Source organism: Carcharodon carcharias, chromosome 2 (genome assembly GCF_017639515.1).
Source record: "Carcharodon carcharias isolate sCarCar2 chromosome 2, sCarCar2.pri, whole genome shotgun sequence".
NCBI classification, from domain to species: domain Eukaryota; kingdom Metazoa; phylum Chordata; class Chondrichthyes; order Lamniformes; family Lamnidae; genus Carcharodon; species Carcharodon carcharias.
In genome coordinates this window covers 226,808,549-226,836,177 of record NC_054468.1, presented here as the reverse complement: position 1 = coordinate 226,836,177, position 27,629 = coordinate 226,808,549, and the positions used below count along the sequence as shown (strand labels likewise).

Here is a 27,629-nt window from a genome sequence, read left to right as displayed (position 1 = left end):
AACTAGGGGTGGGCAATAAATGCTGGGCCACATCCCGGAAAATGAAATTTTAAAAAAATAACATCTATTCCTTTAGGAGATTTTTAAAGTTTAATTTGAAATTTCACAGCCGAAACATTCACCAGCTGTAATGCCGTCAACTCTGGTTCAATGGGCAACACTCACCCCTGAGCCAAAGCATCGGTGAGTTCAATTCCCGCCCCTGAGGTTTGAGTCCAAAGTCCAGGTCGAGGCTCCAGTGCAGTAAATTTACGACAGGGAAGAAGCTTTTGCTGCACAAATGATGTCCAGGCAAATCCTCCAATCTATCCTTGAAACGGAACAATGAACAGGGTAACGGAGAAACAGCGGTGGGAGACAATGCCTAGTCGGATGGTTCTTCCCAAGAGCTGGACTGGGCTTGGCCACCTCCTGTGCTGCAGCCAATCTATTTCCGATTCTGTGACGTCGGCGATTTATTTTTTTTTAAATAGGCCTGTCTGGTCATTTTGCCTGTCCATTTTCTCGATGCCAGCCCGCGGAACACGACGCCCGTTAGATGTGTCGTTGCTGTCGCCTTACTGTGGGTTGATATTCCAGTTGTCTCTTTGTCTTCAAACGCAGGGAAGGAAGTTGCCGTCTTGATGCAGAACCTGAGTAAAACCAGCTCAGCCGAGGAGAGGCAGGATGCTCTGGTCGGCAAGTATGCCGAGCTGGTGAGTAAACGGAATTTTGTCTTCATGTTCCTCGCTTCTCCTCGTTGCAAAAACGGCTCAAAACAGAATCAGGAAACGCTCCCCAGTTGCCAATCCTTAACCAGCAACTCCAGCTGGCCAGCGTCTGTGGGCTATTTGACCATGAGGTACTTCAGGGGCAACCCAGGTCCCTTTCTCACCTGACGCCCCACATTCACGGTGGTGGTGGTGTGGCGTGGTGAAGTGATAATGTCACTGGCCTAGTAATCCAGTGGCTCAAGCTAATACCTTGGGGACATGGGGTCAAATCCCACCATGGCAGCTGGTGGAATTTAAAATTCAAAAGTCTTGAACTTAAAGCTAGTCTCAGTAATGGCAACCTTAAAACTGTCATCGATTGTCATAAAAACCCATCTGGTTCACTAATGCCCTTACCTGGTCGGGCCTACATGTGACTCCAGACCCACAGCAATGTGGTTGACCATTAACTGTTCCCAAGGGTTTGGCAACAAGTTTTGGCCTTGTTGACGATGTCCACATCCCATGAATGAATTTAACAACCAGCGAGAACAGCTGGATAGAGAGCACAGAACGGGGAGTTGTGTTCCTTATGTTCCCTCCTAGACCCAAAAGCTGAGGTCAATTGTAGCACCTCCCACCACAATTGTAGCCCTGATTAACCCAGTGACTGAAGCTTTCAACTCCTCCCTCTGCGAGGCTTGGTGCACAGTGCTGTGCCAAAGATTTTTAAATAATCACAACAACGTTTGCATTTACATAGCATTTGAAAACAAAGAGAGAAAGTGGGTGAAGTGACAGTTGGCGACCATATCGGGAATAGTGGTCACAATTCAGTTAGATTTAGCATTACCATGGAAAAGGACAGAGACAAGGCAGGAGCAAAAGTCTGGAACTGGGGGAAGGCAAATTTTGCAGAAATGAGAAGGGACTTGGCTGAGGCGGACTGGACAGCACTGCTGGAGGATAAAACAGTGGAAAACCATTGGGAAGCACTAAAAAGCGAGATCCTAATTGTACAAAGTAGACACGTCCCCTATAAAAATAAGAGTGGCTCTGCCAAATCTAGACCCCCCCTGGTTGTCTAGAGAAATACAGGGGAAGATCAAACAGAAAAAGAAAGCATACGATCGGCCCAAAGAATTAAGCACTGCAGATAGCCTAGATGAATATAGGAAGTGCGGGGACGAAGTAAAAAAGGAAATAAGGAAATCAAAGAGAGGGCATGAAAAAAGATTAGCAAGTAAAGTTAAAGATAACCCAAAGATGTTTTACCAATACATTAATGCTAAAAGGTTAGTTAAGGAAGAAGTGGGACTATCAGAGATGAAGATGGAAACTTGTGTGTAGATGCAGAGGCTGTGAGAAGGGTTTTGAATGAATATTTTGTCTCCGTGTTTACAAAGGAAAGGGAGGGTGTAGATATAGTAGTCCAGGAGGAACACTGCGAGATATTGGATGGGATAGTCATAAAGAGAGAGGAAGTACTCGAGGGGTTGAAATCCTTGAAAGTTGATAAGTCACCAGGGCCAGATGGATTGTTTCCGAGGCTGCTGGAGGAAGTCAGGGAGGAGATAGCAGATACTGAGGATGATTTTCCAATCTTCACTAGATACAGGGGAGGTACTGGAGGACTGGAGAAATTCAAACATAGTTCCATTGTTTAAAAAGGGATCAAAGGAAATGCCAAACAATTACAGGCCAGTTAGTCTTACATCGGTGGTGAGCAAATTAGTAGAATCAATCCTGAGAGATAGGATTAACTGTCATGTGAAAAGGCATGGACTAGTCAGGGATGGTCAGCATGGATTTGTTAAAGGAAGGTCTTGCCTCACAAATTTGATTAAATTATTTGAGGAAGTGACGAGGGTTGATGAAGGTAGTGCAGTGGATGTTGTGTATGTGGATTTTAGCAAGGCATTTGACAAGGTCCCACATGGCAGATTGGTCAGGAAAGTAAAAGCCCATGGGATTCAGGGTAATGTGGCAAACTGGATAAAAGGTTGGCTTTGTAACAGGAAACAAAGGATAATGGTCAATAGATGCCCTTGCGAATGGAAAGTTATCTCAAGTGATGTTCCACAGGGCTCGGTGTTGGGACCCTTGCTGTTTGTGTTGTATATTAACGATTTGGATGTGAATGTGGGGGGCACAATTAGGAAATTTGCAGATGACACAAAGATTGTCCGAGTAGTGGATAGTGTAGAGGATAGCCATAATCTCCAAAACAATATAGATGGGTTGGTGGAGTGGGCGGTAAAGTGGCAGATGGATTTTAACATAGAGAAGTGTGAGGTCATACATTTAGGGAGGTCAAACAGTTACAGCGATTACACAATAAATGGGAATATACTAAGAGGGGTAGATGAAGTGAGAGACCTTGGCTTACAAGCACACAGGTCCCTGAAGGCAGCAGTTCAAGTAGACAAGGTTGTAAAGAAGGCATATGGAATGCTCTTCTTCATTGGCAGAGGTATAGAATATAAAAGTAAGGATATAATGTTGGAATTTATAAAACACTGGTGAGGCCACAACTGGAGTATTGTGTGCAGTGCTGGTCCCCACATTACAGGAAGGATGTAATAGTTCTGGAGAGAGTGCAGAGGAGGTTTACAAGAATGTTGCCAGGGTTAGAAAAGTGTAGCTATGAGGAGAGATTGGATAGGTTGGGGTTATTTTCCTTAGAACAAAGAAGGCTGAGAGGTGACTTGATTGAGGTGTACAAAATTATGAGGGGAATAGATAGAGTGGACCGGATAAAATTGTTTCCCTTGGTGGAGAATTCTAGAACCAGGGGACATAGATTCAAAATAAGTGGCAGAAGGCATAGGGGGGACATGAGGAAGAACTTTTTTACGCAGAGGGTAATGGGTGTCTGGAATTCGCTGCCCAAGTTGGTGATAGAGGCAGAAACTCTAAACTCTTTTAAAAAGTACCTGGATCTGCACCTAAAGTGCTGTAAGCTGCAGGGCTATGGGCCGGGTGCAGGATGGTGGGATTAGAAAGGGCACCTGGGTGTCCTGGGGCTGGCATGGACAAGATGGGCCAAATGGCCTCGTTCTGTGCTGTAACTTTTCTATGGTTCTATGGTTCTAAAATGTCCACAAGCTGCTCCACAGGAGCATCATCAAATTTCCACTGGAATTTAGAAGCGTGAGGGGTGACTTGATTGAAGTGTCCAAGATCCTGAATGGTAGACAAGATGGATGTGAAAATGTTTCCTCTTGTGGGTGAGTCCAGAACTAGGGGGGCATTGCATTAAAATTAGGGGTCGCCCATTTTGGACAAAAAGGAGGGGAATTTTTTTCCCTCTGAGGGTTGTGAGACTCTGGAACTCTCTGCCTTAGAAGGCGGTGGAGACGGGGTCAGTGAATATTTTTAAGCCGGAGGTAGATAGATTCTTGTTAGGCAAGGGAATCGAAGGCTATCGAGTGTAGATGTGAAGGCGGAAATCGAAACTCAAACAGATCAGCCATAATCTTATTGAATAGCGGAGCAGGCTCGAGGGCCTGAATGGCCTACATCTGCTCCTATTTTGTATGTATGTATGTTCATATGACAGCAAGCCACATCAGGAGATATTAGTGCAGATGATGCACCTTAAAGAGGTAGATTCTAAGGTACGCCTTAAAGGTGAAGAATAAGGTAAGTTGGCGAGGTTTAGGGAGGGGAACTTTGAACTTGGGGCTGGGGCAGCTAATGCAAGGCCACTATTGGAGGAACAGTTACAATTGAGGATGCTGAAGAAGTCCAAACTGAGAAGCAGAGATAGCTGAGAGTTGTAGGGCTGGAGAAGGGTCGCAGAGATAGGAAGGGGCGAGGCCATGGAGGGATTTGAAACAAAGATGGGACTGGAGGCCCACATAGGTCCGTGAGCGTAGGGGTGATGGGTGAACAGGATTTGGTGTGAGTTGGGATACGCCAGGCAGCAGAGAATTTGGCTCAGCTCATGCTTATGGTCAGCAGCACGTGTGTAGAAAGCAAGGAAGCAAATGGCACCAGCAGCCATCTTAGCACCCGATTCATTGGGCCCCATTTTCAGCTTCAGGCCTAAGTCAAGTCAACATGATCTGGGATGAGTGCAAACACCACGCAAAAGGTCCAGTGCTGATAGCACCCAACCCTGTACCGCAAAGCTGTTTCCATAGACCATTAAAATCTCATGAACAGGTACAGAAAATAATCAAACGGGCTATTGGAAAGCTGGGCCTTTCTACCTGGAGGGTAGGCCTCAGGCTTTGGCTCTACTAAGCCCTGATTAGACAGCGCCTGGAGTTACTGTGAGAGGTTCTGGGCCCCCACTTTAGCAGGGATATATAGGCCCTGGAGGGAGTGCAGCGTAGATCTAACAATATGATACCTGGACTCCAAGGGTTAAATTATGAGGGGATATTGCACAAACAAGGCTTGTATTCCCTGGCATTTAGGAAGTTAAGCGGCAATTTGATCGAAGTTTTCAAGACATTAAGGGAATCAGATAGGTTGGATAGAGAGAAACTATTTATGCTGGCTGTGGAGTCTAGGGATAAGGGGCATTGTTTAAAAATTAGACCTGTCAGGAGTGAGATTAGGAAACGCTTCTTGGTGGAAGCTTGAAACTCTCCTCTGCAAATGGCGAATGACGCTGGATCAAATTGCTCATTTTAAAATGAGATTGAGAGATTTTTGTTCTCCTAAAGTATTTTGGGATATGGGGGCCCGGGCAGGTACGTGGGATTAGGCCGCAGATCAGCCATGATCTCACTGTGTGACAGAACAGGCTCGAGGGGCTGAGTGTCCTCCTCCTGATCCTATGCTCCCAGCAACGGGAGGGGAAAGCTAGTGTGGATATCTCCAATATCCGCACGCTCTGTGACACATGGAACCACCCACCCCAATCGTGTCTTCAAGGGGGTACCCGGGGTTCAGGCTGGCACTCTCCCCGCATGTGCCAGCTGGGTGCTGGCTGTTGTAGGCGTTGTTTGGGGCGAGGCTTGGACAGAATACAGGAGCAAACTCCTGCTCTTTTCTTCCTGGTTCCCTATACACCCAGCAAGAGGTGGGGGCCTCAAGTTTAACGTCTCGTCCGAGAAAAGGCACCCCCGGCAGTGCAGCGCTCCCTCAGTGCTGCACTGGAGTGTCAGCTCGGGCTACGCGCTGGGACGTGTCTTTGAACCCAGAACCTTTGTGCCCCAGATGCGGGAGTGCTTCAGGCTGAGCCAGAGCTGACACACAAGTGAGTCAAGAATAACTGGAAACATGAATTATTCAGAACAACAGTTACAAAGGCCAAATAAACACTTGCTGGTAAAGCTTAGAGTCATTTAAACAACCTTCAACCTGAAGGCCCAGTCCCTTGCGACCAGTTATCTGGCTGCGCTGTGAGGCTGGTGGCTAAGGTTTCCACAGGCCATGAATCAGGGAGGAGGGCGTCGTCGGGCTGGAGCTTTCCACTCCCCTTTCTTTCAGTATTAAAATGCCACCCTCCTTCCTCTTTCCGCTGGGGCCATCAAAAACACCCACCCCCCCTCAGGCCCGGCTGGGAATTTGTGGTGCCGAATTCAAGGGGGAACCGCTTTCCACCTCCTTTCACCACCTGGTCAGTCCCACCCGAACCCCAAAAAAAAAAAATTAGGCACCAAGGGGGGGCTGTGTCCGACATATAAAATCCGTGCTAGCAGGAGCGAAATGGCAGCTTCCAAATGGCTCACTTCCGATGATCAGCCAGGACCCTAAGGAATGGGAGAGCAGGCCCGAGGGGCTGAATGGCCAACTCCAGTTCTTCTTCTTACCGTGAGGGGCTCAATGAATGACCCCCCAGTTTTTTTTTTAATGTTCCTAAAAGGAGCTGAATGGTCAACTCCTGTTCTAAAATGGGCTTATGGGAGCACAGGGCCAGGGTAACCATGGTGACTTTGCCTGGCTGGTCACCCAGAGGCCTGGCCTAGTGCTCCATGGGCATGAGTTCAAACCCCGCCACAACGGCTGAGAGGGCTGAAGTCCCATTCGTTAGCAAATCTGGAATTAAAATTCTCACCTTGATGATCAGGGCAGTGAATCTGCCCTCATTACCCAGTCTGACCTACACGTGACTCCAGACCCACAGCAATGATGTTGACCCTTAGCAGCAGACTCGGTTGTATCGAACCACAACAGAAAAGTCGTGGCGCACTCCCCACAACCTTCTCCGGGGCAGTTGGAGATGGCCAATAAATGGGGTCTTCGTCAGCAACACTCACGTCCCAGGAACAAATAAGTAAGAAGAAAAGGCAAAACAAAAACAGAATTACCTGGAAAAACTCAGCAGGTCTGGCAGCATCGGCGGAGAAGAAAAGAGTTGACGTTTCGGGTCCTCATGACCCTTCGACAGAAGTTCTGTCGAAGGGTCGTGAGGACTCGAAACGTCAACTCTTTTCTTCTCTGCCGATGCTGCCAGACCTGCTGAGTTTTTCCAGGTATTTCTGTTTTTCTTTTGGATTTCCAGCATCCGCAGTTTTTTGGTTTTAAGAAGAAAAGGCAGTTTTTTTAATGCTTCCACGAGGAGCTAAATAGCCTACTCCAGTTCCTTAAGTCCCTGTGCACCCCTCCTCTTTGCAAAAAACTTGATTCCATTTGAGAGACGGCTGCTTATTTGCCTTATAAGCGAGTTGGGTTCTGATGCCTGGTTTGTGATGTTGAGGAGATTTAACCACAGAATCGCTTCGTCACCCCAATAGACCTCGGAACTGAATATCCAGTTTAAAACAAATCCATGCAGTGTATCAAAAACAAACTTTACCTCTTAGACTGGAGTGTCTGTGGCTTTTTTGTTATAAAATAAGTTGCTTGCGCAGTGAACAGCACCAAGGGTTTCCTAACAGTATTGGATCAATGTCCATCAAGGCTGCAGGATCACTGGAGGGGGTTGGCCGGGGTGACTGCTAAAGCTCGCCGGTGCCACCATCAGGGATGTGGCAGGACTGCAGCTTGTTGGCCATCAAAAACTCAATGGTGGAAACTTGCAATTCCACGAGGTTCATCGATAGAGAGTATTCTCGGAAGGCAGTGTACGGGGAAAAACATAAAAGTGAACGCGGAGAGGGAAGAATTTAGGGTAAGGGAGCTGCAAGAGAAGGGATGAGACGTTACCCCGAGCTCCGTCTGGTCTCTCAGGCGGGCCTGAGAGACCCCACTGTACTACTCCGGAGAAGAGCAGGGGAGTTCTCCCTGTTGCCTTGGCAACTATTAATTCCTCAATCAATATCATTAAAGGTCATCAGGTTTATCACTTTGCTGTTTGTGGGAGCTTGCTGTGCGTAAATTGGCCGCTGCGCTTCTTAGATTCCCCACTGTGACCACACTTCAAAGTTAAGCCATTGGCTGCGAGGCACTCTGGTATGTCCTGGGTGACTATGAAAGGTGCCACATGTCAGTGCAAATTCTTTCTTTCTATGGAATGTTCTAAATGGTTTTAAAGCTTGAAAATTTAGCAAACGATTCACTTTTATAACGATGTCTTTTTGGATATGACCCATTGCACTTTTAGTTTGTTTATGGATTGTAGGCCATGTTTAAACAATTGACGACCGGTGGATCCCATGTGATTAGCAATCTGCCGCAGGGGGAAGGGATCATCGGTGTTTCCCTGGCACTTCCTGATGATCCCAGCATTCCCTATTGCTCTCTGGAATTTTCCCAGCATTTCCTGGTGATCCCTTAGCAATTGCTGGCATTTCCCGGGTGCTCCCCACCAATCGCCAGCATTCCCCAGGATTCCCCGGTGATCTCTGGCATTTCCTGGTCATCCCCAGCATTCCCCGGAGTTCCACAGTGTTCTCCAGTGTTCCCTGGCGTTCCATGGTGACCTCTAGCATTCCCCAGCATTTCCCAATAACCCCCAGCACTCCCTGGCATTTCTCTGCATTCCCTCACCTCCTCGGGTGATATTCAGCCTTTGCCAGCGATCCCAGGTGATCCACAGTGAGCGCCAGCATTCCCCAGCCTTCCCTGCTTATTCCCCATGATCACCATCTTTCCCCATCAATCGCTGGCATTTCCTGGTCATCCCCAACATCCCCTGGAGTTCCACAAAGTTCTCTGGTGATCCTCAATGTTGCCTGGAGCGTCACAAGGACCCCGGCATTCCCCGGTGATCCCCAGCATTTTATGGAGATCCTCAGTGTTTCCCAATCATCCCCAACATTCCCTAGCATTTCCCAGTGATGCCCAATGTTCCCCGGTGATCCCTGGTATTCTCCAGTCATCCCTGGCATTCCCCAGTGTTTTTCGGCGTACCCCTGTGATCCCCCCAGCATTCCCAGGTATTCATTGATGGTTCTCTGGGTGCAGTTGGAAGAGTATCGCGGAGAGCAGAAACAGAGGAAGATGCTGCAGAAGAAAATGGCCCAGCTCGGCAAAGAGAAGGACCAGCTGCAGAGTGAGCACAGCAGGGCTGTCCTAGCTCGCAGCAAGCTCGAGAGCTTGTGCCGGGAACTCCAGAGACACAACAAGACACTCAAGGTTAGTGGCACTGGGGGAGAGGTTCCAGGATGAAAGGGGCCATGCACAGAGAGGAATTGTAAACAAATTAAATGGGGACTTTGCAAAACACACTCACACACACACACACACAAAAACACACACACACACACACACAAACACACAAAAACACACACACACAAACACACAAAAACACACACACACACACAAACACACACACACACACACAAAAATACACACACAAACACACATACACAAAAACACACACACACACAAAAACACACACACACAAACACAAAAACACACACAAACACACACAAACACAAAAACACACACAAACACACACACACACACAAAAACACACACACACACAAAAACACACAAACACACACACACAAAAATACACACACACACACAAAAACACACACACACAAACACAAAAACACACACAAACACACACACACACACACACAAACACACACACACAAACACATACACACACACACAAACACACACACACTCACACAAACACGCACACACACAAACACACACACACACAAACACACACACACACACAAACACACACACACAAACACACACACACACAAACACACACACACAAACATACACAAACACACACACACACACACACACACACAGGCGTAAATCTCATCACAGCAGTTGAGAAAGTGGTCCACACAAATGAAGTGATGGATCATTCAGGTGGGAGAGTGCATCATACAGGTGGGAGAGTAGATTGTACAGGTGGGAGAGTGGATCATACAGGTGGGAGAGTAGATTGTACAGGTGGGAAAGTGGATCATACAGGTGGGAGAGTGGATCGTACAGATGAGAGAGTGGATCATAAGAACATAAGGAATCGGAACAGGAGTAGACCATTCAGCCCCTCAAACTTGTTCCACCATTCAATAAGATCATGGCTCACGATCTTGTGTTTTGATTTCCACTTTCCATTCTAACCCTGATAACCTTTGATTCCTGTGCCTAACAAGAATCCATCTACCTCTGCCTTAAAAATATTCAAAGACCTCCACCACCTTCTGAGGCAGAGAATTCCAAAGTCAAACAACCCTCTGGGGGAAAAAACTTCTCCTCATCTCTGCCCTAAAAGGGTGATCCCTAATTTTAAAACAGTGCCCTCTAGTTCTGGACTCACCCACAATAAGAAACATCCTTTCAACATGCACCTTGTCAAGACCATTCAGGATCTTGTATACATCAATCAAATTACCCTTCTAAACTCCAGTCTGTCCAACCTTTCCTCATAAGACAACCCACTCATTCCAGGTATCAATCTAGTAAACCTCCTCTGAACCGTCTCCAACACATTTACATCCTTCCTTAAATAAGGAAATCAAAACTGCACACAGTGTTCGAGATATGGTCTCACCAATGCCCTGTATAACTGAAGTATAACATCCTCACTTTTATATTCAATCCCTCTCGTAATAAAGGACAGCATTCCATTTAGCCTGCTTAATTACTTGCTGTACCTCCTTACTAACTTTTGTGACTCATGTACTAGATCCCTTTGCATCTCAGAATTATGCAGCCATTCTCCATTTAAGTAACACTCTGCTTTTTTATTCTTCCTGCCAAAATGAACAATTCACATTTTCCCACCTTAAACTCCATTTCCCAGATCTTTGCCCACTTACTCAACCTATCTATATCCATCTACAACCTCCTCATGTCCTCTTCACAACATACTTTCCTACCTATGTTTGTGTCATCTGCAAATTTAGCCACCATGTCTTCACTCTCCTCATCTAAGTCATTGAGGTAAATCGTAAAAAGTTGAGACCCCAGTACAGACCCCTGTGAAATTCCACTCATCACATCCTGCCAATCAGAAAAAGACCCATTTATGCATACTCTCTGCTTTCTGCCAGCCAGCCAATCTTTTATCCATGCTAATATGTTACCCCCTACACCATGAGCTTTTATTTTCTGTAATAACATTTGATGTGGCACCTTATCAAGTGCCTTCTAGAAATCCAAGTACAGTACATCTATAGGTTCCCCTTTATCCACAGTGCATGTTACTCCTTCAAAATACTCCAATAAATTGGTTAAACATGATTATCCTTTTACAAAACCATGCTGACTCTTCCATATTGCCTTGAGCTCTTCTAAGTGCCCAGCTATAACCTCCTTAATGATCGATTCTAATAACTTCCCCACAACAGGCATCAAGCTAATTGGTCTATAGTTTCCTATTTTTTGTCTCCCTCCCTTCTTGAGTATAGGGGTTATATTTGCTACTTTCCAATCTGATGGAACCTTTCCAGAATCTAGCGAATTTTGGAAAATTAACACCTGCTCCATCTCTACCTCATTAGCCACTTCTTTTAAGACCCTAGGAAGTAGTCCTTTGGGACCCAGAGACTTGCCAGCCTGCAGCTCCATCAATTTGCACAGTACCGTTTCCCTAGTGATTTCAATTTCACCAAGATCCTTTCTCTCGTTCACCTCCTGATTTGCAGCTATTACTGGAATTTTTTTGTATCCTCTATAGTGAACAGAGAAGCAAAATATTTGCCCATTTCTTCTGCCATTTCCTTATTATCTACAGTTAACTCCCCACTATCACTCTCTGGAGGACCAACACTCACTTTACTTACTCTTTTCCTTTTTAAATACCTGTGGAAACTCTTGCTATCTGTTTTTACATTTCTAGCCAACTTCCTCTCATACTCTAATTTCTTTCTCCTGATTAACCTTTTAGTCACTCTCTGCCATTCTTTATATTCTGTCTAATCATCTGTCCTGCCACTCATCTCTGCGGAGTGGTATGTTTTCTCTTTAAGTTTGATGCTTTCCTTAACATCTCTAGTTAACCACAGATGGTGGGTCCTCCCCTCAGAATTTTTGTTTCGTACAGCTGAGAGGATGGATCATACAGGTGAGGGAGTGGATCATACAGGTGAGGGAGTGGATCGTACAGGTGAGGGAGTGGATCATACAGGTGAGGGAGTAGATCATACAGGTGGGAGTATGGATCATACAGATGAGGGAGTGGATCGTACAGGTGAGGGAGTGGATCATACAGGTGAGGGAGTGGATCGTACAGGTGAGGGAGTGGATCATACAGGTGGGAGTATGGATCATACAAGTGAGGAAGTGGATCATACAGATGAGGGAGTGGATCATACAGGTGAGGGAGTGGATCGTACAGGTGAGGGAGTGGATCATACAGGTGAGGGAGTAGATCATACAGGTGGGAGTATGGATCATACAGATGAGGGAGTGGATCGTACAGGTGAGGGAGTGGATCATACAGGTGAGGAAGTGGATCGTACAGGTGAGGGAGTGGATCGTACAGGTGAGAGTATGGATCATACAGGTGAGGGAGTGGATCGTACAGGTGGGAGTATGGATCATACAGGTGAGGGAGTGGATCACACAGGTGAGGGAGTGGATCATACAGGTGAGGGAGTGGATCGTACAGGTGAGGGAGTGGATCATACAGGTGAGGGAGTGGATCATACAAGTGAGAGAATGGATCATACAAGTGAGGGAGTGGATCATACAAGTGAGGGAGTGGATCATACAGGTGAGAGAATGGATCATACAGGTGAGGGTGTGGATCATACAGGTGGGAGAGTGGATCATACAGGTGAGAGAATGGATCATACAGGTGAGGGCGTGGATCATACAGGTGGGAGAGTGGATCATACAGGTGAGAGAATGGATCATACAGGTGAGGGCGTGGATCATACAGGTGGGAGAGTGGATCATACAGGTGAGGGCATGGATCATACAGGTGGGAGAGTGGATCATACAAGTGAGGGAGTGGATCATACAGGTGAGGGCATGGATCATACAGGTGAGGGTGTGGATCGTACAGGTGAGAGAATGGATCATACAGGTGAGAGAATGGATCATACAAGTGAGGGAGTGGATCATACAGGTGAGGGAGTGGATCGTACAGGTGAGAGGGTCAATTATACAGGTGGATGAGTGGCTCATACAGGTGAGAGAACAGATTGTACAGGTGGGACAGTGGATCATACAGGTGAGAGAATGGATCATACAGGTGGGTGAGTGGATCGTACAGGTGAGAGGGTCGATCACGCAGGTGAGAGTGTGGATCCTACAGGTGAGAGGGTGTATCGTACAGGTGAGAGGGTGGATCCTACAGGTGAGAGGGTGCATCGTACACGGAGTGGGAAAATTGTGGACGCGCCTTCCTTTTTGTCGCTCCTTGCCTTTGGAGTCGATGTGACCTGTCTCTCGTTCCGGGAGCAGGAGGAGAGTCTGCAGCGAGCGAGGGTGGAGGAGGAGAAACGCAAAGAGGTGACCAAACATTTCCAGGACACCCTGCTGGACATCCAGTCTCAGATAGACCAGCACAGTCAGCGGAACATCAAACTGTGTGAGGAAAACACTGAGCTCGCCAACAAACTGAAAAGCATCATCGAGCAGTACGATACACGGGAGGAGGTAAGACACACTGATGGGAGGGCACAAGAACAGCACAGCCAGCAACCAGCTACCAGCACTGGCTGGATATATCCCTGGAGTTGCAAACCAGGACAAAACAAATAAAAAGGTTTAAAGAAAATGACTAAAAACATTGTTTTAAATTCTCCCATGATTTTTCTCCTGGGCATTGCTGACTGCAGTGTCCAGGGGGTTAATCTTTAATTCCTGGAGTCTGAAGGGCAATCCTGAAGTGACAGCGGAGATCAGGAATACCTGTGGAATTTCTCCCACACTGCACAAATGCATGGGGATTTACATTTTTTATACCCATTCGTGACAAGGCCTTGTACTTTATTGTCCATCCCTAATCGCCCTCAGAGAAGGTTTACTATGACTGATGCCCTGACTCTGTGACAGTCAAAGGAATTTCAGAGGAAGGTGCCCGACATTCACACACTGGTAACGCCCGGCAGGATTTCACTGGCAAATCTTGCCAGCTGCCAGCCACATCCCCACCGCCAGGAGTGCCAGTTAAGTCTGATCAAAGACTCAGGGGATGGCGGGAACCCAGGGTTGGCTTTGTCAGGCTTGTAAAACAGCTCCCGAGCTGGTCACAGCCTATCCGGGGGGGAGCAGGTATTCACCATTTTGTGTGTGTGTGAGTGTGTGTCTAATCCTCTCTGCAGCACTTTGAGAAGGTCTTCAAACACAAGGACCTGCAGCAACAGCTGATGGATGCGAAGCTCGCACAAGCACAGGAGCTGATGAAAGAAGCAGTGGAACGTCACCAGCGAGAGAAGGAATATGTAAGTATTGGCCAACGATTGGCTCACATAGTGTACCTATTGGTCCATCCTGTGGTGTGGGTAACTGTTAAGACAGCCATGGGCTCGTAAGAGACATGGAATCAGGAGCAGAACATTCAGCCTTTCCCGTCCCCTTTCTATGAATTGCTGACTTGAGCTGTCTCCCTGGAGCCAGCATTGCAGCCCCGCTTTCAGTTTGCATCTGTAACCCAGTCCACCAGGATATTGGGCAGTTCCACTGAAGGGGTGACCCACGTGCTTCATTGAAACAAACATCCTCGTCAATGCCCTCTCACAATCTGCGACGGGGTGAAACGGAGGTGGGCGCAAGGAGAGGAGGCAAAAGGAGCGTAATATAAAAGCAACGTGCTGCAGACGCTGGAAATCTGAAACAAAAACAGAAAATGCTGGAAAAAACTCAGCAGGTCCAGCAGCGTCTGCGGAGCGAGGAACAGAGTTAACGTTTCGAGTCTGTGGACTCGAAACGTTAACTCTGTTTCTCTCTCCGCAGACGCTGCTGGACCTGCTGAGTTTTTTCCAGCGTTTTCTGTCTTTGTGGCGTAAGAAGCGTGTCTGGTCATTACACTTCAGCCATCGTGAGGTCTGAGTGGGGCAGGCTTGATGCAGATTAAATATGGATTCTTGAGGAGTGCAAAAACACTTAATTGAAATGCAGTCTTATCTTTTGAGGCTTGTACCAAAACGTTTGCAATCGCTCTATCTTTCTCCCCCTCTCTCTTCGAACAGCTACTGAATCAAGCGTCTGAGTGGAAGCTGCAAACCAACATCATGAAGGAACAAGAAACCCTGCTCAAAGCCCAGGTGAATGGTGCACGGCTGCTGAATGAGGTTTAGGCTCCTTATATTTGCATGCTAGAGGCAATCTTACCACTGGGAAACCATACTAATGCACACAGCATTAACAGACACTGGGATCCTTTAATCAGCTTAGTATTATTACTGTTGTTTTGCAGGGAGACACATTAGATTATTTGCATGCAGCAGAAACCACCACCGCCACCCCCCCCGCCCCCCACCACCACAAAAAGCAATGAGGTGAATGGTACAGAAATCTGCTTGAATGATGTTGGCTGAGAGATAACAATCAGCCAGGACAGCAGGGAGAACGCTTCAGCAAATAATGCCATGGGATCTCACTCAAACAGGCAGAAAGGGGTCTCCATTTAAACACTGCGTCTGAAAAATGGTGCCTTCAACAATGTAGCACTCCCTCAGTACTGCACTGGGAGTTGTCAGCCAGAATCCTGGGCTTAAGTGCCCGGAGTGGGACTGCAACCCATAACTTTCAAACATTGAGGCAAGCTCACTACCACTGAGGCACACTGCAACTCTCTCCATAGGGTACACTTTTCTTTATTTTGTCTTGTCACTATTGTTGGTCATTCTTTTGTGTCACCTTTTACCATTGTGAGTTATCCCATTCAATTTTGCTATGTCAACCGTCACAATGTAGTTACAGGCTATTTCCACTGTGTGGCTCAATGGAGCAGGTTTTTAAAATCCATGTCACAATTCTATTAACATGTCTTTTACAAGAAAATCCACTGATTGTGATCAACATATCAGAGAGTTTACCGCAACACTTTACTACATATTCTGGACATATGAAATATATAAATATTTTTTAAAAATAAAACTTGCATTTCTATAGCGTTTTTCACAACCTCAAGCTGAACCAAATTATTTTACAGGCAATTCTGTACGTTTTTGAAGTGTAGTAACTGCTGCAATGCTGTAAATACAGTAGCAAGGCCCCTCAACAACCAATAATCTGTTTTAGTGATGTTCAGGAGGGATAATTATCGGCCAGAACATGGGGAAGAGTTTTTCTGCAAAGTAGAACGGTGGGATCTTTAATTGGAAGGCAGACGTTGTTTAACATCTCATCTGAAAGACACCGTCTCAAACAGATCAGTATTCCCTCAGTGCTGCACTGGGAGTAGCGGCCTGGTGTGCAGATGTGTTTGTCACTAACATCTGACAGGATTCAGCCTGAAACGTAGAAAGCCCCAAACTGTTATCTAACTTATCAAGCTTTCATCAGCCTGCATGGCTTAGCCAATTTATTCAGTCTCTCAGGGAAAGGGCCCAAACCTTCCTGAGCGATTCAGTCTCTCTAACACGTGGGGAAATGGTGGTGGAGTGGTACTGTCGCTTAACTAGCAGTCCAGGCTAATGCTCTGGGGACATGGGTTTGAATCCCACCATGGCAGCTGGTAGTACTTATTCAATTAGTAAAAGTGTAAGACAAAGCTAAGTCTCAGTAATGGTGACCCTGACAACGATCGATTGTTGTAAAAACCCATCTGGTTCACTAATGCCCTTCAGGGAAGGAAATCCGCTGTCCTTGCCTGGTCTGGCCTACGTGTGACCCCAGACCCACAATGTGGTTGACTCTTAACTGGCTTCTGGAATGGCCGAGCAAGCCACGGAGTTTAAGGGAGCTGGCCTTGAAAAAAATGTTTTTTAAACTTCCCCCTAGCCTCTATGTTCATCAAATATAATGAACGTGATCACGTTCGTTCTGTTGAAAGACGAAATGAAAGGATTAAACTTTGACAGGGAACCAGGGGACACAATTGAGAAATGTCAAGCAGGATTCGAGAATATAGGCTCAGTCATCACAGCAAAGAAGGAGACCATTTGGCCCATCGAGTCCATGCCAGCTCTCCGAATGGGAATCCAGCCTGTCCTTGGAGCACTATTTCCTCCCAGTGCCCATCTAATTTCCTTTTGAAATCGTTCATCATCTCCTCTTCATCATACCCTCGTGGGCAGCGAGTTCCAGCTCATTGCCAAGCGCTGTGTTAAAAAAGTTTGGCCTCACAGGTCAGTGAAAGGGTTTTGCCCCCAGACGTCATAGAACAGACTCCCAGCGACCCTCGTTTCCAGCACAGCCTATAAAATTCAGAGCTGGATCAATCGCTCATGGCTTTAGGAGGTCAAGTTCTGGGTCAAACGCGTTGCTTGTTGGAAAGGTGAATGTGTAGTTATATGAGATCAGCTGGAGAGCTCTCCAATTCTTCTTCTTATAAGGCCACAGGGTCTTCTACGTAAACCTGAACAAAGCCTCAGTTTGATGTCTTGTCCACTGACAACGCAGCACTCCCTCGGTGCTGATTTCAAGGGTCAGCCTAGAGTATGGGGAGTGGTGGGGGACTTGACTCAGGAGTGAGGGTGTGCTTTAAACCTTGAACCACTAGGTGCTTTCAGTAGGAGCTCCCTCTCCAGGGTTGATGTGTGTCTGCTGATCTCTCTCCAGCTCAAACTGTACTCTGAGAAGTTCGAGGAATTCCAGGGGACGCTGACAAAAAGCAACGAAATGTTCAACAGCTTCAAGCAGGACATGGAAAAGGTCAGACACTGGAAACCAGTCAAGCGATTTGCAGGGCGATGACAGGTCACTCAGTTATTGTGAGAGTGAAGGGGGGGGGTGGGTGCCGCGGTGTGTGCATGTAGACTTTGGAGTAACATCACGTGCCTTGATGTGGGAGGGGAGGGGGATCATTTTGTGAGGCTTCTGGGTGCGGGGTCTCTCTGGCAGCAAACGCGGGCCTGGACACAGAGTGCCAGACTGGTGCAGCCTTGCGTCCACCACCTCGCTCACTTGCCAGTGGCTGCACCCAAATTCTTCCTGGAGCCCCGTCGGACAGGTTATACCCTTGGGATAATTGTGAACGTTGCTCGTACAGAGGAAGAAGTAAGTTGCATTTCTACGGCACATTTCACAATCTCAGGACCGAGACCAATGAAGTATTTTTTTTTTTGAAGTGTAGTCACTGTTGCAACGTGGGATTCACAGTGGCCAGGCTGTGCTCAGCAAGATCCCACATACAGCGATGTGATAATGAGCAGATGATCTATGTTAGTGATGTTGATTGCGGGGGGGGGGGGGGGGGGGGGGACATTGGACGGGACACAGGGGGAGAACCCCTCAGCTTTTTCTTTGAAATAGGGCCGTGGGATCTTTTACATCACCTGAGAAGGCAGATGGGGCTTCAGTTTAATGTCTCATCAAAATAACCCCCTCAGTAGCGCGCTGGGAGCATCAGCCTAGATTATTAGTTCAAATACCTGGAGTGGAACTGAAACCCATAACCTAGTAACTCTGAGATGATGAGCTACCCACTGAACCATGGCTAACCATCTTTAATTGCCACCCCAATTTGACCACGGTGGTAAATTTATTCTCCAGCATCATCATCCGATTCTGTTGGAGGTTTGGGGTGGTGCAGTTTATATTGACTTTTGCTTAATGGCTTAGAATATGTATCATCACCCCCGACACTCGAAGCAGGAATGCTGTTGTCCACTGTGGTGATGTGTTGAAGTACCGGATAAAATGAAGGAGGAGAAAGTAGTCGGGTAGAACTCTTCTTATTCCAGAATGAATAGACATGAAAGAAGGATTGAAGCAGACTGGCCGCAGTGTTATTTGGACCCATTTCCAAAGAGAGAATGTATTAAAAAAAAAGACAGATTTATAACTATATAGTACTTTTCACGCCCTCCTGACTTGGCAAAGCATTTTGCACACAATGAGGGGGTTTCTGAAGACCAGTCATTGCTGTAACGTAGTAGTCGAGGGATATGGGAACCTGTTGAATTGGTAGGTCTGATCTATTGAAAGGGAGTGCATTTGCTCAACCAAATGGCCAATTGATTCTTCTGAAAGGTTAGAACTTGCATCTATACAACACGCTTCACAGCTTCAGTAAATCCTAAAGTGATTCACAATCGATGAATTCTTTCTGCAAGGTATCAGCCATGGAAAATGACCGGTTAGTCAATATTGGAGTTGGTTGAAGGATAAAATCAGCGATGGCAACTGACCTGTTCTCTAAGTAGCGCCACGGGATCATTTACACCCACCTAAAGAGGCTTGGATTAACATGTAGTAAAGTGTCAGCCTAGCTTATGTGCTCAGACCACAGAAGCGGGAACTTTAAACCCACAGTCTATCTGGTCCAGGGGAGTGAGACTGCTGTCAGTGAGTTGGGCTGACACTTGCTTCTCGGGCTGTAACACCCCTATGCTATTGCCCCTTTTAGATGACAAAGAGGATGAAGAAACTGGAGAAGGAGACTATAATGTGGAAGACGAAGTGGGAATCCTGCAACAAAGCTCTCCTGGACATGACTGATGAGGTGAGGATTTATCCAGCCATTGAAGGCTGGCACCTATTTCTCAGAAGTCACAGCTTCCAGCTTGGAAAGCTTTGGCCTCATTGATGAAGCAGCCAATTCCATTGTTTCCAAGGCAACTGGCACCACATTGCCATCATCTCCCCTTCAGCTGATGGGGTGGGTGCAGGGTGAGGGCGGATTTCCATGCCAGGGTTACAGTGTGAAAGGCTTGGAGATGGCCGGAACTGTTCCAGAACCCGGCAACCCCCATCCTGCAAACTTCCAGGGCTGGAATTTTCTCTTGAATATACTAGCACAGGCGTGTCCGCCCTATGGACCTTGAGGCACACGTAGCCCACAATCCCAGAGATCCCAGGCCGGAGGCAGGGGGAGGGGTGCGGGGCATGGTACTGAATACTGAGATGTGTAGGGGAAGTGAGGGGACCTTGGAGTTGATGTCCACACATCCCTGAAGGTAGCAGGACCAGGCAATGAGGTGGTTAAGAAGGCATATGGAATCCTTTTTTTTATTAGCCAAGACATAGAATATAAGAGCAGGGAAGTTATGTTCTGAAGAAGAGTGATATGGGCTTGAAACGTTAACTCTGTTTCTCTCTCCACAGGCGCTGTCAGACCTGCTGAGCTTTTCCAGCATTTTCTGTTTTTATTTCAGCTTTCCAGTCATTTGCTTTTATTTTTGAGGTTATGCTGGAGCTGTATAAATCGTTAGTTAGGCCACAACTTGAGTTCTGTGTGCAGTCCGGTCACCTCATTACAGAAAGGCTGTAATCGCACTAGAGAGGGTACAGGGGAGATTTACGAGGGTGTTGCCAGGACTGGACAAGCACAGCTATGAGGAAAGATTGGAGAGGCTGGGGTTGTTCTCCTTGGAACAGAGGAGGCACTGACTCGATTACTTGATTTTTTAAGCGATGTTGGTTGAGGGATGTTCACCAAGACACTGAGGACGACTCAAACAAAAACAGAAAATGCTGGAAAAACTCAGCAGCTCTGGCAGCATCTGTGGAGAGAGGAAGAGAGTTAGCGTTTCGAGTCCCTAAGACTCTTCTTCAGAGCTGAAGAGAGGTAGAAATGTGACGGGTTTTATACTGTTGAAGAGAGGGGAGTGGAGCAGTTGGAGCAAAATAGAAAGCCAGGGACAGGTGGGAGCTCAGGAGACATTTGACAAAGACGTCATGGACACAAGACAAAGGGAAGGGTAATGATAGTGTTAAAGACTAAGGTGAGTGCTAATAGCGGCATAAAGGTCAGATAGCAAAATGTGTTAGTAACAGGACAAGGGTCAGCATCTTCTGACAGCAAAGCAAAAGAATAAGTCACAGACTGGCCCTGTAGATGACACTATAGGGTGGGTGAGGATGACTCTCCCCCTGCTCTTCAAGATAGTGCCATGGGATTTGTGTCCACCTGAGACCTAGGTTTAATGTCTCATCTGTAAGACAGCACCTCCAATAGTGCAGCACTCCCTCAGTACTGCACTGGAACGTCGGCCTCAATTATATACTCAAGTCTCTGGAGTGGGACTTGAACCCACCAGCTTGTGACTCAGAGGTGAGAGTGCCACCCACTGAGCCGCAGCTGACAGCAGACCTCCAGGGCGGCTGCTGGTGACGAGTGGGAGGATATGATGTCTAACAAGGCAGTACATTCAAAGCAAAGTCTAAATGTGTACTTGAATAGGAAGCTGATGAAACTGAAAAGCTGATGAAGGAAATTATTAACTTATCTTTGAAGCTGAGGTGTGGCCAGGTTATGTATGCAGTGATTGATAGCTCTGAGCAGTAGGTGTCACAGAGCTGATGGTAAAACTGAGGTCTGTTGCCTCCATACTTAGCTCAAACTGGGCTCGAACCGGGCAACTGCAGTAACAAGGCCGCCCTCCATTGGTGGGAATGCTTCTTTTTATTAAGCTTATTAAGAGATCGGGAATGCAAGGCCTGAAAAGGTGGTGGAAGCTGATTCAATATAACTTTCAAAAGGAAATTGGAGAAATACTTGAAAGGTAACAACTTGCAGAGCTCTGGGAAAAAGAAAGGGTTTTGGACTAGCAGGATTATTCTTTCAAAGAGATAGCACAGGCACAAGGGGCTGAATGGCCTCCTCCTGTGCTGTATGATTCTATAATTCTTACCATGATGTCCTTTGTTACAGAGAGAAGTACGATCCAAGGAATATGATTGCTTTCAGCTGAAGATCCAGAGGTTGGAAAACCTTTGTAGAGCACTTCAGGAGGAAAGGACTGAGCTGTATAAGAGGATAATGAATGTGCGCATCAAGGCAGATGAACCAGAGTCCCAGGCAGGTGAAAGAGAGGGTGTTGAAGAAGAGCAGGAGCAGGGGGAAGGTGCAGAGACATCAGTGGGTTCCACTTTGGGAGAGAGCCGTCTGCAGGACCTGGCCATGGCGTTCAAAGTGGTACATTGCGGAGAAGAAGCCGCTCACAAGGATGGCACAAGGGATGATGATGTTTCTCCAGAGTCCGAGCCAGAAAGCACACTGTCCATCGCGGAGACTCTAAGGTCCCTATTACAAGATAACCAGACAGGCGCAGCCGCAGAACCACCCACTCCAGTTCCTGCTCCTGTTCCTGCTCCAGCTCCAGCTCCTGTTCCGGTACCGGATACCACTCCTCCTCCAGCTACAACTCCACCTACAATTCCAGCTTGTGTTCCAGATACTGCTCAGGAAACAGGAGGTTCCACAAAGGAACCGGGCCTTGGCCAGGGGGAAGTTACAGACAGGATAGAAGAAACGGACATGGATGCAGTTGACTGACTGACAGTGTCTAACTAACTACACTTCTCAATCAGTTTTTAAAACTCACCACTAAAGGATTGATTTGTTTTCCAATATTGGGTGCAATGAAATGAAAATATATCCTTATTCCTGGTTAGTTTTCTTTTCATAGAGCAATAGAGTCAGACTAACCCGTATGAAAAAAAACTTTATTATTTCCAGTGCATTCTAGACATGAACACAAACATTTAGATAGAATACATCTCAGTGATGAGGAAGGAAGACCTTGCACATCTGTGATACACTCAGAACAGAATAATATACTCCGAACTCACTGTGACACACTCAGACTCTCAGACACACGCAGACCCTCAGACACATACAGACTCACTGCAATACACAGACTCAGAGATAGACTCACTGCGATACACTCTGACTCACTGAGATACACTCAGGCCTCACTGTAACACAGAACTCTGTGATACACTCAGACTGACTGTGACACACTCAGACCTGTTATACACTCGGAACTCACTGTGACACACTCAGCACTCACTGTGATACTCACTGTGATACACTCATAAGTCATAGTTGTGAAAGTTCTTCACCCTGAGTGGAAGAAAGCTAGTTTTCTAATTTTCCCCTTCCATTCTGGATGCCAAGATCAATAGCCCAAAGCCATCATTGTAGCTTGCAAGAGGAAGGGGAAAATGGGTTGATGCAGAGCCTGTGTGTAACTGTCCCACTCTAGTCTCAGCCATGAACAGCTTACACCCCACTTCAGACCAGGTCACACACATATCCATGCTTTTCACTGCAGGACAGAGACAGTCCCATGAAGAAGGGAACTATACCCCGCCAATATATTTATCACTTTGTCAATTAGACTGATGGTCAGCGCCTGTAACGTTGATTGATTTTTCCCTTTCAGATGCTGATCACCCATTTCTAGCATTTCTTGTATTTACATTCTACATCTCTCTTTATTTCCCTCTCTCTCTCTTTCTCCTGCTGTTGGGCAGTCAAATGTAGGAATGTTCTCATTTGCTGTAAAAGAAATAACAATCCCAGAAGCAGCTAAGCTATAGTCAGAAAAGCAAAACGCTGCAAAAATCTGAAGTTAAAATGAATGAAATTAAGAGATTTAACTTGATTATGAACTTTTAAATCCCTAACTTTTCTGCTTCTGATAAAAGGCCACCAACCTGCGATGTTAACAGGTTCTAACGATTTTAACTTTGTGTAAGTGGATGGGTTTTGAATGAGTTAAAATTGCACCCGTTAACTGTCTCTGTCCGCAAAGTATTTCCATCATTTTGCCGTTTCTATTTAAGAAATAGTCACTGCCAATGAATGTGAAGGTTCTTTGGCGATTCTTCCTGTCTATACATTAACAAAGGAACAGCTCGTTTATCAATCCCCGGATCCTGTTCTGCCATTGTGTTACTCATGAAGCCCTATATCTTTACTCTAATCCCCTATGCTTTCTCCATGTAGTTTAATACCTTTACTATATGAGATGGACCACAGCATAATGGTAATTTCACTGGACTTGTGATGTAGTGGCCCAGATTAATGCTCTGGAGACATGTGTTCAAATCCTACCACAGCAACTAGGACAAATTCAATTAACTCAATAAACCTAGCCTTAAAAGACAAGCTTAATTAATAGTAATTGATTGTCAAAAAACTTGTCTGGTTCACTAGCCCAAAAGGAAATCTGCCATCTTTACCTGGCCTACATGTGACTCCAGTAATATGTTTGACTCTTAAATGGCCTAGCAAGCCACTCAGGTGTACCAGACCACTAGAGGAAGAAAGCACTGTGGGTGTACCTGCACCACATGGACTGCAGAGGTTCAGGAAGGCAGCTCACCAGCACCTTCTCAAGGGTGACTTGGCATGGTTCATGTCACAATAAGGGGTAAACAAAGAAGCTTCTATCTCCCTTGCTGAAGCATCTCAATTGATTCTGCTTGTTAGTACAGAACTTGAATCTTGCTGAAAAGAGAGACGTGTGGCTGAAGTTTATCGTCTTGTACTCATCAGGACAAATTGCAAGAATACCAAATTTTCACCTAGCGCGTTCCATGTCCTCAAAATGCTTTGTACGAAGTATTTTTTTTCCCCCCCCTAAATTCAAGATCAGTTTGATTTCTGGCTTGATTCATTCTTTTACCTCCTCCGTCAAAGAACACTGAGAACTTCCCACCGTCCTTGAGCCATTAGGCAGGGTTCTCCTGCGCGCCTGCAGATTGGCCGGGAACGAGGGTGGCGCAGCGATATTCCCAGGGACGGCCTCCAATTGGCCACCTCCGAGCCGGTAAGGGTCTCTCAACGTCAGTCGCCCAATGCTGCGGGGTCCAATCAGGGTAAGAACAGCTTCAGCAGCCTGACCCAGGGGATTTGGGTGCTGCTGATGCAGGTGGGTGACATCAAAATGGAGTCACCCTTGAAAGGGGCTTAAAATTAAATATAACGCTCGGGTGGGGGGGGGATGTTTAGCGGATTGAACCTCCGTCCGATGGCCTCTAGGAGGGAGGCCACCTCCACTGAGCTGGCAGCTTCCACATGCATCGGTCGGGGTGGGGTGGCACAGAACTTGCCGTCACCAAAATGCCAGCTACACAGTAAAATCAGGGTCTTATTTATTTCAATTAGCTGCCCTTGTCTATGATACGGGCAGCTGATCTGCTTTTCTGCTTGACCCTAGAGAAGCTCCTGAAAGTGGTAACGCATCGGAGATCCATCCCCCATGTGACCTCCCCGCTATTTCCCCAACACCACCTCCAAGCCCAGCACCCCAGGGCCAGGAAAATTCAGCCCAATGGTTTAATCCTTGGGTAGAATACCGTATTGACCCACGAAATTACCATTGCCACGTATAATTTAAACCAGATGCACACTTTCCCCTTGGGAACATAGTCCTCGGCCCAACCATCTTCAGCTGCTCCATCAATGACCTTCCTTCCATCATAAGGTCAGAAGTGGGGATGTTCGCTGATGATTACACAATGTTCGGCACCATTTGTGACTCCTCAGATACTGAAGCAGTCCATGTCCAAATGCAGCAAGACCTGGACAATATCCAGGCTTGGGCTGACAAGTGGCAAGTAACACTCGCGGCACACAAGTGCCAGGCAGTGACCATCTCTGACAAGATAGAATCCAACCATCACCGCTTAACGTTCAATGGCATTACCATCACTGAATCCCCCACTATCAACATCCTAGGGGTTATCATTGACCAGAAATTGGACCAGCCATATAAATACTGTGAATACAAGAACAGGTCAGAGCCTAGGAATCCTATGGCAAGTTACTCACCTTCTGACTCCCCAAAGCTTGTCCACCATCTAAAAGGCACAAGTCAGGAGTGTGATGGAATACTCTCCACTTGCCTGGATGAGTGCAGCTCCCACAACACTCAAGAAGCTCGACCCCATCCAGGACAAAGCAGCCCACTTGATTGGCAACAAATCCACAAATATTCACTCCTTCCACTACTGATACACAGTGGTAGCAGTGTATACCATCTACAAGATGCACTGCAGGAATTCACCAGGGCTCCTTCAAAAGCACCTTCCAAACCCACTACCATTACCACCTAGAAGGACAAGGGCAGCAGACACATGAGAACACCACCACCTGGAAGTTCCCCTCCAAGTCACTCACCATCCTGCCTTGGAAATATAGCGCCGTTCCTTCACTGTCGCTGGGTCAAAATCCTGGAACTCCCTCCCTAACAGCACTGTGGGAGTACCTACACCACATGGGCTGCAGCGGCTCAAGAAGGCAGCTCACCACCACTTTCTCAAGGGCAACTTGGGGTGGGCAATAAATGCTGGCCCAGCCAGCAAAGCCCACATCCCCTGAATGAAATACAAAAAGCTTCTGCCACGACTACACTTCAAAACATTGGCTGTGAAGCACTTTGCAAGTCCTGAGGTCCAGCAAGGCGCTATATCAATACAAGTTCCTTCATTCAAGATAGGAAACACTGATGACAAATCCTCTTCCAACACATTGACATGACGTCTACAAGAAGAGTTTTATTAAGCCCACGTCCCTCATATTGCTTAGCATATGCGACAAAGTCACACAAAACAAATAAAATAAACCCTCGTTCATGATTGTTCGTTATTTTTAAATGTTATCACGGGGCATTAGGTTCACATAAGCCAGCCCTAGGATCTGCAATTCTATTCCGAGGCACTGACGGAGATCCCAGTTGACTGTTCCAGGTGGTATTTTACACATCCTTTGCTCCAAAATCTCCATCTGATAAACTTGCCTCACCAGCCACAAGGGTGCAGTGAAAACAAGCATCCGATGTTTCAGTGGTGAAAATTGCACCTTCCCTTATTCCTCTAATGGAAGGAAGGACTAGCATCTAACACAGGTCTTTTCACAACCTCGGGACATGCTAAAGCACCTTACAGCCAATGAGGTACTTTTGAAGCCTAGACAGCATTGTAACGTAGGGAACATTACACTAGGACACCAAAGAACGGTGGGAACATGAAAGTGCTGGAGATGCTCAGATGGTCCCTTTTACAGTGGAAAGATGAAATAAACACAGAAAATGCTACAAATACTCAGCAGGTCTGGCAGCATCTGCGGAGAGAGGAACAGGGTTAAAGGTCGATGACACTGTCAACATTTTATCAGACCCTTCTGATAGAGCATCATTGACCTTCAACGTTAACTCTGTTTCTCTCTTCACAGGTGCTGCCAGGCCTCCTCAGCATTTACAGCACTTTTGTTTTTATTTCAGATTTTTGCAGAATCCTGCATTTGTTCGTACAAACTGCTATGTGACAATGACCACATTTTCTGTTTTGTCTGTGATGTTGGCCGAGGGGGTAAATATCAGCCAAAGGACACCAGGGAGAACTCCCCTGCCCTTCTTCCAAATAGAATCATGGGATCCTTTACCACTTGACAGGATTAGGTGGGAGCTCGGCTTAATGGCTCATCTGAAAGATGACACCACAGGCCATTGCAGCACTCCCACAGTACTGCACAGGGAATTTCAGCCTGGATTTTGTGGTCAAGCCTCTGGAGTCAGGCTGGAACCCACAACCTCCTGATAATGAAAGCAGTGGTGAACACAGTAATACTGAATATTGCCTGACTACATGTTGTGTATTGTGCTAAGGCCAACACATGCTCAACCGGCAGCCACTGTTGAAATATTTACACCTCCCCAGCAGAGAGGGCCATAGAGAGGCAGCTGTAATATACTACACCACACAAAAGACAGCTGAAGGAAGGCAAAAGGCGATGGACGAGTCACGTAGATTGAGCAGGGCTGCTGG

At 46.7% G+C, this 27,629-nt stretch overlaps 1 protein-coding gene across 2 annotated transcripts in view; it reads left to right on the top strand.

Annotated features, from left to right (window-relative positions):
- The window catches only part of txlnba (taxilin beta a), a 38,558-nt gene extending 16,103 nt beyond the window's left edge, over positions 1 to 22,455 (top strand). For both annotated transcript variants that reach the window (XM_041182260.1, XM_041182250.1), the window contains exons 3-10: positions 604 to 695; positions 9,000 to 9,170; positions 13,422 to 13,616; positions 14,285 to 14,404; positions 15,152 to 15,226; positions 17,688 to 17,780; positions 19,477 to 19,572; positions 21,724 to 22,455. In XM_041182260.1, coding sequence (XP_041038194.1) covers positions 604 to 695; positions 9,000 to 9,170; positions 13,422 to 13,616; positions 14,285 to 14,404; positions 15,152 to 15,226; positions 17,688 to 17,780; positions 19,477 to 19,572; positions 21,724 to 22,347 — 1,466 coding nt within the window. In that variant the 3' untranslated portion in view covers positions 22,348 to 22,455. The remainder of the gene's footprint in view (positions 1 to 603; positions 696 to 8,999; positions 9,171 to 13,421; positions 13,617 to 14,284; positions 14,405 to 15,151; positions 15,227 to 17,687; positions 17,781 to 19,476; positions 19,573 to 21,723) is intronic.
- The last annotated feature ends 5,174 nt before the right edge of the window (positions 22,456 to 27,629 follow it).